Raw genomic sequence first — 10896 nt, 5'->3', positions numbered from 1 at the left:
AGTTAAAAATACTGCAATCTTGGTGAAGGTAAGTGTTGCTATATCTTTAAAATTACGTTTTGTGTACCGTCAGTCGTTACTGCAAGTCAGCTTTCGTATTGAACAAGATAATCATTTGTGGTTACAGTCGGAAGTCGCTGGCAAGCTATGAACGAGCCATCTCCATGGTGGGAACTGCGAGTGGCTAACTTGAGCAATGAAATGCTATATAGTTACTGGACGGACATAAGAAGTGATCAGAAAATACCTATGTGACAATGAAAATTAATTTGCAAATAGTGATGTATTATGCCTGTCAATTTAAATTCTTGTATTTCAGACGTCACAGCGGATGTAATTGATGCTGAAGAAACACACGTGTTCCATTCGGAAATTTACGGTGTGCCATGATCATCAGGATAGGCTACCGTTTGAGTAAAGCCCGATTATTGACTTCCAGTTTCCGTGAAACAAGTCAACATCAGTTCTGCACAAAATAAAGTCAGTCTATTTAAAGTAAGTTGTACTGTGGTGCCCATATCAAGAGGTTGTGTGAGTGCTTATTTTATAAACATGTCCAGTGTTAGATAAACTCAAGCCATCTATGAGTGGATATAATTATAGTAGGATAACTCACATTGTATGTTATTAATTGACGTCATAGTCATCTGGCTCAATTTTTAAAGGGCTGTGTGATCGAAAGGAATAGTACATTCTTATTCAAACAGCAACTTACTCGGATGATTATGAAGTTCTTTAAATATTCGTAATGGAGGGGGGGGGGGGGGGGGCAAGTGCAGTTCGCCGTGAAAGAAGAAAAATAAAAACCGTGCGAAGTCGCTTTCATCTGCGGGAATGTATACGGCCACAGTTACAGAAATAGGTAAGATGAAACGCGAACTGAAAAGAAAAAATAATTATTTTCTTACAGAAATACACCTTCACACAGAGTTACATCGGCAACGGCAGAACTGAAGGACATTAAGAGCGAACATGCATCATATTCTACACATATTGCACTCTCTATCTTCCACCAACTACAACTGAAGAAATCTCTGGGTGTGATAAGTTTTGATGCCAATGAAGGTGCTTTGGCCTTCCAAAGTCGTACGGAAAAATGTTGCACAAAGTGCATAGATGTAAAGCACAACTACATCAAAAAATGAAGTGCGTTTTTGAGTTAAAGAACAGTCCTTTGATGTCAAGCTGAGAATGTTTCTCCTTGCTTTCGTAATCCGTTCCGATTTAAACTTCTGCTTGTTAGGTAAATCATTGTAGAAGGAGGTCAATTATGTTTTGACAAGGAACGATGAAAAAGTCATCATGACTGTTGACCCAAAAATCGCCTCTGCTGGCTTAAACTGAAATGAGACATTTGACGCTTACAAAATAAAATATTGAAACACTGGAGATAAAAGCAACAGAAATCGATATTATTCTCGCAGGAAAGAAGTATCTCATCTTGTAGTGCGTCTGTAACGATTTGGGTACTGACTCATAATCCTCCACCAATGTGTGGAAATATCAAGCATTATGAAGGACCCTAACACAGTAATATCCCTGTACTGACGTTTACATATTTACCATATCTCCTTTTGATGACATATTTTCTACGTAGGAGGCATAAATCACTACAATTCAACACTGTTGGTGACATCGTCATAGCAAATGTCGCATTGCTTCTAGTGCGCTCAGACTCGAAAGGGCTTACAGAACTACTATGTTTGTAAATAATTCGATCCGTGCGTATTAAATGTTTAAGGGGCTGGAATTTTGTGTGTGTGTGTGTGTGTGTGTGTGTGTGTGTGTGTGTGTGTGTGTGTGTGTGTGTGTATTCACTACTTGTGTGGACTGTATTGCATACTATCTGGGACGTCCCCCTTAATTTCATGTACTGTCACACATACAAACGAAAACGGATGTTTTATTGTCATCAGATTCCATTTGTATAGAAATCTTCACACTCTTTACAAAAACCTACTGCTTCCACATTTCTTTCAATAGAATGTTGCTCTTTAACTGTGAAAATGAGTCACTGAAATGAACGGAATGCGAGCAGTCTGGCTTTGCTGTTGCTGATCACCGGGAATCCTTCAAGTCCTTCCATGTCAGTCGTGGCGTTTCAATGCTGCGCTAATAAATCTGCAGAGATTGTTATGGATCAAGAATTCACGAGAAAAACATATTTTAAACGGATTTATTTATTTGAATTATAACATGTTATTGAAATATGTATGGTACATTTATGTAACAGGTACGTAATTAAAAAACAGTCCGAAAATACACTTTATATACAGAAAATATATTATACACAATTTATCATAAATCGTGGCAGGCATTTATTTTTAACAACAGTAAAATGTAGAAACAGCTTATGGTTTCCTTGTACAGTTTTATTGCTGTGCAGATCTGAGGATCATTTAGATGACATACGTGACATTTATCCGTGAGACGGAAATATCTGCCTCAACAGAGGGAAAAATTGTAGACTTTTCTTTCCAAAAATATTTACCAATAAAACTTAGCTGTGGACAGTTCTACCTAACAAGCCAATTACTTTATTGCTCATATAATCACTATGATATCTAAATATAAGCTAATCTATAACCATCAACTAACTTAATATCCATTTGATGACCCAAACATAATAATTTTTAATAAATTAAAGAATTCACCTTTTAAAAAGTGAGATCAAATCAAAGTTGAAGCAGATGTTCTAAATCAGGACGTACTCGCATTATTACTTTCTCTTTCAGTAGTACATGCGTCTTTTATACTAGCGATAAGGCTAGAAATGAGTGTCTCATCCGAACACGGAGGGATTCACTTCTAGGAGACACCGCTACTTTCGAGGTTTCACCCACGAGGTGTAGGAAACGAGATATTCTCTCGGTTCCGACTGTCTTGCAGTGCTGGAAGGTAACAGAGCACAAACTATGTCTGTTAGTCTCTCTCACACAATTATTAAAAATACTTTCTCTCATAAAAACGCTACTTAATAGAATCTATCTCTTCTCCATTATTGTCTTTTTTATTTCACTGGAGTAGGGGATCTCAGTAGCTTCCCAACATTACCCTGTATTTTTCAGTGCTTTCTGAGAAAACCTGACTGTTCGAAATGAACGGGAGTCTTTTAAAGAAGGCTTCTCGTGGAATGTTCGTTCGACATTCAGCGTCCTAGGTGGAAATAGTGCTCAGGGGCACCGTTAAGAAGCTAATCCAGCCAGTACGAATGTGTACTTCGGCGCCGTTTTACTGATAAACCGAACTAAAGGGCCTTACGTGCCTCTGTATCCACCTTAGGTATCACAATTCGTGCTTACAGTAGGCAGGAGACGCTGTGCAGCATCGGAAATCGATTATCTTTCATGTCATTTGCCTGATTGCCTGCTTAACGGTGTGTGTTGGTCGCAATGGAATGCAACTGAACAGTATTCATCACAACACTCTATTTGCTGTGCTCATACATCTCAACAGTTACAAGACGTTACTTGTCAGGTGATGAGCAACCAACCAGTATTGTTTGGTAGAAAGGCACATCGAATACGCTCGCTTCTTATACACAGCAGTTGTAAAAATATGCCTACAGATTCTTCTTACTCAACTCATTCGCTCAGTTTAAAAATTCGCGGTTGGTCCTTTCCATAAGGCACAGCTTTAAGTTGACTCATACCTGTATGTATTGTTGTCGGAAGACAATTGTGCTTGAACGAAGTCTTTCGTATGGCAAAACGTCTCTCTCTGGAGACGTCCCCTGAAGGAATATTTTGGACGATGTGACGAGTAAGAAATCCGTTAGTGCGAGGTGGAAGAGCGCAGTGGTTTCGGGCGGTACGGATCGGAGAGGTACGGCTATGATAATGTGGGCGCCTGCCCGAGCGGTCGCGGGAAGGGGAGGGCAGCGTCTGACCGGATGTGCGCTCCGCTGCCCTCTGAGATTCCCACAACGGCTCGAGAAACATGTCTGCCTGCAGACATACAGCAGAGGGAGCACGTACCTAAGCCGCTATAGGAAACTGGTGGCGAGTACATTGTAAGAATACCAAAAGGCTTCTTGGCCCCCCGGAACTGATGTTCTTTTCGCAGCGCAGGTCCGTTCATTCTGACCGCGCAAATCGTATGTCGGCTGCCATAGAACACGGGGATTGCAGCCACGGGCCTGATCCGTTACCGACTCTCAGTTGGTCTCACGTAGATACGTTTTTCTCAGTTCAGTACCCTGTGCGTGGTAGCACCTCATCAAATCCTTGTATATATAAGTTTCCAGTAAAAATTACACATAACAATAAAATTTTATTAAATATTTGGTTCATTAAACTATGGAATGCTTAGGTAAATAATATGCATCAAAATCTAACAGTAGTTAAAATATATTCGGAGGACGTATATGTAAATATCCATAAGCCTCTTTTCTAAATATGTACACGGTATATACATTAATGTCTTTGTCAATATTGTCAACTAGCACACTGTGTTACACGCATCCAAAATCACTCGAATAATTTTTGTTCAAGTCCGTGGCCAGTCCTGTACGGGACGCGCGTTTTCGAACAACGAAGACAGCGCTAGTATTCTTCTCGGACGTTCTGCGGCGTTTCACGGCGACGGTTTCCGATCGTTCAGTCGCAAAATGACGCCGAAGTTTGACGGATTTCAGAAGAGATAGGGCTCGTTACCATTAATGGAAGACTGCTGGATTCAAACGTCGGCTCTCTAGAAACTAGTCCACCCACTCTGCCAGTCTACAGTCTGTAGGAACATTTACCTCGCGGAGGGAGTTGATAGTATAGCGAGCGAGTGGGAACTCTCCACAGCTCGCCAGCGAGACCCGCAGCGCCGCAGCGACCGACAGCAGGGAAGAATGCTGTGATTCCGTGTCGGCGTTTGCTGCAGGTTGGGACGTCGCGCTGTGTGAGGACTACCTGGGAATCCTGCGGCCGTCGGTCTACCTGGCCGGTCAGGTGCTGTAGCAGGTCTTGCGCACGTTCTCCAGGATGACGCTGAAGTCGTCCTCGGTCTTGATGTGCTGGGCCGGCGCGCCGGCGGCGGCTGCGGCTGCTGCGGCGGCGGCCGCGGCGTGGTGGTGGTGGTCGCTGAAGTCCTGCGGCGCGCACGCCTGGCTGTCGTACTGGGCCATGGCCAGGCCGGCGGACGGCTCCGCCTTGAGCAGGCCGCCCAGCCCGTCCAGCGCCGAGGGCTGGCCGTAGTAGGCGGCGTGCAGCTGCTGCTGGTGCTGCTGCTGCTGGTGCTGGTGGTGGTAGTTGTGGTTCGAGTCCATGGGCTCCGGCCCCGGCGCGTGGTGCGCGTGCAGCCGCGCCCCCAGGTACTTGTCGAACTCGTGCGTGTCGACGGCGTCGCCGGCCAGCATCAGGTCCTCGTCCTCGCCGGCGCACGCGTAGCCCACGTGCTGCTGCTGCTGTTGCTGTTGCGGGTACCGATCGTCAGCCATCATGACCCCACCTGCGACAGACATCCAAACATTTGAACATCCTTGGGGCGTAAGGGAAACCAGGGTTACATGAGAGGTGACACATTAGCTGAGAACCTGTGCAAAGGGGGCTCTGAGCACTATGGAACTTAACTTCTGAGGTCACCAGTCCCCTAGAACTTAGAACTACTTAAACCTAACTAACCTAAGGACCACATCCATGCCCGAGGCAGGATTCGAACCTAAGACCGTAGCAGCAGCACGGTTCTGGACTGAAGCCCCTAGAACCGCTCGGCCACAGCGGCCGGCGATTAACGGCGAACCAAAACATCTCTGTCTGCGTCGTATATGGTGTTTCACAATTCGAACCTGTGGCCGTAGTTGTCGCGCGGTGCCAGACTGTAGCGCCTAGAACCGCTCGGCCACCCCGGCCGGCCCTGTCCAAAGGAAGCTATCAAGAACTATTTTTAAAAAAATCACAAATGCTAGATAACGCCTCCAGCCTGTCACAAAATTGGAGAAGCAGCACAAAAAATAAGCTCATCAGGAAAAATACACTCTAACACAAAAAAGAAAAAAAACTGCTTCGAAGTATTTACCCGAATGGAACGGAAATCGGTAGATTTATTCAGAGATTCAAGAGAAAGAGCTTCACAAATTGAGCGAGTCACCATCGCGTTGGCCCTTCCCTCTGGCCCTTATGCAAGCAGTCATTCGGCTTGGCATTGATTGACAGAGTTCTTGGATGTCCTCCTGAGGCATACTGTGCCAGTTGTGTTCAATTGGCGGGTCAGATCGTCAAAATCCCGAGCTGGATGGAGGGCCCTGCCCATAATGCTCCATACGTTGCCAATTGGGGAGAGATCCGACGCCCGTGTTGGCCAAGGTAGGGTTTGGCAAGCACTGAGATGAGCAGTAGAAACTCTCACCTTGTGTGGGCTGGCATTATCTTTTTGAAATGTAAGCTCAGGATGGCTTGCCATGGAGGGCTACAAAACGGTGCGTAGAAGATCGTCTACAAGCGGATCTGCAGTAAGGGTGTCGCGAATGACAATCAAACTGTCCTGCTATGAAAAGAAATGGCATCCCGGTCCTAGTTGTCGGGACGTGTGGCAGGCGACGATTTGGTTTTTATCCCTTTGCTCCCGGGGCGTCTCCTGACACTGGAATCTCATTGACTGGAGTAGAATTGTCTTCAGTGATGAGTCCCGAATCTCGTTCCCCCATTGATTTGCAGAGGCACAGCGCTGTTACTCCAGGCGTCATAGGTCGAACTGAGCCCTGATGACCTGTGAAAAAGTGACTGGAGGTGCTCCCAGCAACGGTGCGATACCAATCTCACTGTCGCCTGCTGGGAGTGCCATTTCTTTTCGTAGCAGGACCACTTTGGTTGCCATCCGCGGCATCCTTATAGCACAGCGGTATGCCGACGATATTCCACGTTTTGTTTCCCTTCATGGCAAGCAACCCTAGTCTTACATTTAGCAAATTAATGCTGGCCCCCACACAGCGAAAGTTTTTACCGCTTGTCTTCGTGCTAGCCAAACCCTAGCTTGGCCAGCAAGATCGCCGTATCTCTTCCCAATTGAGAACGTTTGGAGCATTGTGGGCAGGGTTCCCCAACTAGCTCGAGATTTTGACTATCTAGCGCACCAGTAGGACAGAATTCCGGACGATATCCCTTCAGCGGACCTCCAACAACTCTATCAATCAATGCCAAGCCACATAACTGCCATGTGTAAGGGCCAGAGGTGAACCAATGCGATATTGACTTGCTCAATTTCTGAAACTCTTTCTCTCGAATAAATCATTCCATTTTTTTCTGAAGTTATAATCATTTGGGTGTCTGCACGTGTACATAACATCTATCGATTTTCGTCCCATTCGGATAATTCCTTCGTGGTGCTGCTTCTTTTTTGTCTTAGAGGGTATTAGTGACACCCCCCCCCCCCCCCCCTCACCTTTCAAAGAGGACTGATCACTCTGGAGTACTGTACATGGCGCAGATCTGCTACCAAGGGGCCGGCCGAAGTGGCCGTGCAGTTAAAGGCGCTGCAGTCGGGAACCGCAAGACCGCTACGGTCGCAGGTTCGAATCCTGCCTCGGGCATGGATGTTTGTGATGTCCTTAGGTTAGTTAGGTTTAACTAGTTCTAAGTTCTAGGGGACTAATGACCTCAGCAGTTGAGTCCCATAGTGCTCAGAGCCATTTGAACCATTTTTTTGCTACCAAGGGGTCATACGATCATTCACCGTTGAAGCGGCAGGTTCTTAGGAAGATTGACGTGGAGACGCGATACAATACCAAAAAGCAGGTATCGTTCTTGGACCTACCCATGATCACACCACTGCAGACGTAAGCAGCACAGTCATGGTTTAATTTATTGTGTATTACTGTAAAGTTAGTTAAATACTAGAATCGAATCTCCATTGCAAAAGTTCCAAACCTGACGTAGTAACCATACGAGAATCTAAGCAGTGTGTTGACAAACACTGTGTGAAGCCCTGCCTGTCCGTAGAAGTATGTTTTGTGGCGTGGAACGCTACGGAGGCCCCATGGAACGTTCTCATTTGTAGACGCGATCCTCTTGCGTCCCTCGTGTCGTGCCTCCAAGGGGACTCTAGCAATCAGCAGGCGGCGGTGTAATTGTGGGCAGCGCCTGGGCTGGGCATTAATCAAGGGAGCATGACATGAGGGCGGGGGTTGGGGGAGGGGCGTGGGGAGCTGTGGGGCGCCAGCACGTCTCCGCGATGGTCGTAACTGTATGGACGCATGGAAAAGCAATGAGGCCTCGAGACTTCCAAATGAGACTGTCACCGCCGTACATTGTTCAGATGATCAAGTTAGCTAAGGAACGAAGAGAGGCAAAACGAAAACGTAAGGTGAATGGTGTAGCCTCGACTGTTGGCCAAAGCGGGCAAACTGTGATTCTCTGATTACATTTGTCACAAGTACACAGGTACAGAAAGTAATCAGAACGCATACTGGACATACGAAGCGACTATAAAGAGCAAACCTAAATTTTTACACCCGAAATCTCACTCTGTTTCAACACTGTTTATTTGCGTCATTGTGTAACAACAAACTGGTCATTTTTTAAAGTGTGTGACGACATAGAGCGGGAAATGAGGCAAATAGTGACGATCGACAAGGGAGACTCGCTGGTTGGCAGAAATATGCCGTGTTTTGGTTGACTGGAATAGACTGCTATTCATATTTAGTAATTCTGGGGAACAACAGCAATGTTAGATAAGATTGACAGGACGGGAATTCCAATAGCGCTGACGCGGAAAAAACATCCAATGTGTGAAACTCAGCATTTCGGCTCGGCGAGTATGCCTGGTGAGGCCTCAGCTTATTCGTACACGAGACAAGACTCGAATTGGAATCTTCAGAGGTGACCGAGAGCCGCTGAATTTTTGTGACCTGGCGTCCTGGGTTAACGGCGTGTGGCGACGATGGTATGTTATCTGCCTGTAGCAATGCTGCACACTATGGAAAGTTTTGTTAATGTTTCTGCTGTAGGACTGCGCGAATTACAATGCCTGCGGTCTGTACTCAGAGCAGGTGAAATGATTAAATGTAAGACAACGGCTAAACGACAGCACAAAATTGATTCCTAGCGCATAGTGTACATTTTATATAAAAGTATAACTTGCGTGATGCCATTCGATTAAACTAGAATATCATAATACCATAATGAAGTGAAAGTGAAAAGGGGGGCCGTCTTGTAATATTTTTTTAAATAAAAGTATAACTTGCGTGATGTCATTCAGTTAAACTAGAATATCATAAGTCCATAAGGAAGTGAAAGTAAAATGGGGGGCCGTCTTGTATTTTTTTTTTTTTTTTTTGCTGTACTCTTTTTGTCAATCAGTATTTTACGTTTATACAGATTTGATGGGAAAAGAAATTCATTTGTTGAAACGGTAACCGCTATCACAAAAAAAATACTTTTTAACAGATAGGGCAAGTGCATATGCAGTAGTTCAAATACAGTAACTGCCAGAGCGTGATTCTAAATATGGTGATTTCATAATTGTCTAGTGAAGCAAGGTGGAAACAAATTTATAATACAATTACATATCTGAGTAATTTTCACACTGGGCGCATGTTTGCATGGATGTACTCGTGGTATTCAAAGTTCTTTGATGACAAGTTTGGTTTTACCTATCTATGGTGCATCACTGTCCGGTTGTCTGCAGTGGGGGCAGAGGCTAAACTAGTACAGAGTACTTAAATTACTGTTTAGAGTGCAATAATTTTTCTTAGATATTTTCGTAATAAATTGTTCTTTAACTTTTCGACTGCTCTCTGTGAGGTTTCAAGAGTCATCAAAACTATAGTATTAATCTTACTATTACATTCCAGGAAAGAAGAGTAATGTGAAGTAGTTGTCTGTTTCTTGTACTTGTACCTGTGATGAAAGTTAACTTGACTGCATTTCGTCTTGGTATGATACCTAATTAACTGAGTCAACCTCGAAATTATGCAGGGGAGTTAAGATATAAGCATGCCAGCACTATTTGACCCTCTCTGAGGTGAAAGTGGTTCATATTACAACGAAACTATTACTACTCACGTGATATATTTAAGTAAACAAACGCTGCGTGACTCTTTCAGAGTTTTATTTTGATCAACTCTATTACATAACTTAATTTAGTTCATCATATTCGATGTTTCAGAAAATCCTGCAACTGTGTCATTCATGATTTAAATAATGAAAACTGCACTAGTGACTTATTTTTGATATTTTACACAGCGCGGTTCGAGAATTTATTCTCTTTTACGAGTGAATTTGTTTACATGAATTTGTTTGCATGTGTGATTTTCTGTCTCTCTTGTGTCTTTTTGAGGTTAGGCTGCAATCGGGAAATCAGATAAAATGACTGAGTGTTTTTAAATGCTAATGTTAGAAATGGGATTTTTATCTGTCTATTTACAGTAGACAATACCTGCAAGCAGACAAACAAAAATCCCATTTCTAATATTAGCTTTTAAAAACACTCAAAGAGTCATTTTATCCGATTTTCCGATTGCAATCTAACTTCAAAAAGACGAAAGACAAGCAGAAAATCACACAAACAAATATTACCAAACATGTTCATGTAAACAAATGCACAAATGCATCTGCAAGTGAAAATAAATTCTTGAAAAGCGTTGCGCTAAGTACCAACAAATAAGTAACTGGTGCAGTTCTCATTACTTAAATTAGCTCTATTACAGCCCCCACTAAACCTATCCCCCACACAAATGGTAGATACGTGAGAGCCGTATAATGAAGACAGGTAACTGCACCCCTGCATAACAACTTTAGATGGTAAGTCTTCCAGTTTCTGATGAAGTCTCGGCTACGTGACTCGATTGTGGAATCGCTGCCCACTTGTTGCGAATCAAATGGATCATGACGAAAGGGGCTTTATTTTAGCGCGCAGGTTTAGGTGGAATGCGTAGCGCCGGTACAGGGTGAAGTCTTCGCGGACAGGCAG

The 10896-nt window shown here is 44.1% G+C and overlaps 1 protein-coding gene across 1 annotated transcript in view; it reads right to left on the bottom strand.

Annotated features, from left to right (window-relative positions):
* Positions 1-2191: 2191 nt before the first annotated feature.
* The window catches only part of LOC124619971 (putative transcription factor SOX-15), a 73745-nt gene continuing 65040 nt past the window's right edge, over positions 2192-10896 (bottom strand). Inside the window, exon 6 of the mRNA XM_047146633.1 lies at positions 2192-5439. Coding sequence (XP_047002589.1) covers positions 4937-5439 — 503 coding nt within the window. The 3' untranslated portion in view covers positions 2192-4936. The remainder of the gene's footprint in view (positions 5440-10896) is intronic.

Source organism: Schistocerca americana, chromosome 6 (genome assembly GCF_021461395.2).
Source record: "Schistocerca americana isolate TAMUIC-IGC-003095 chromosome 6, iqSchAmer2.1, whole genome shotgun sequence".
NCBI lineage: Eukaryota > Metazoa > Arthropoda > Insecta > Orthoptera > Acrididae > Schistocerca > Schistocerca americana.
Note: the sequence above shows the minus strand (reverse complement) of the source record. Positions and strands in the feature narration are given on the sequence as shown.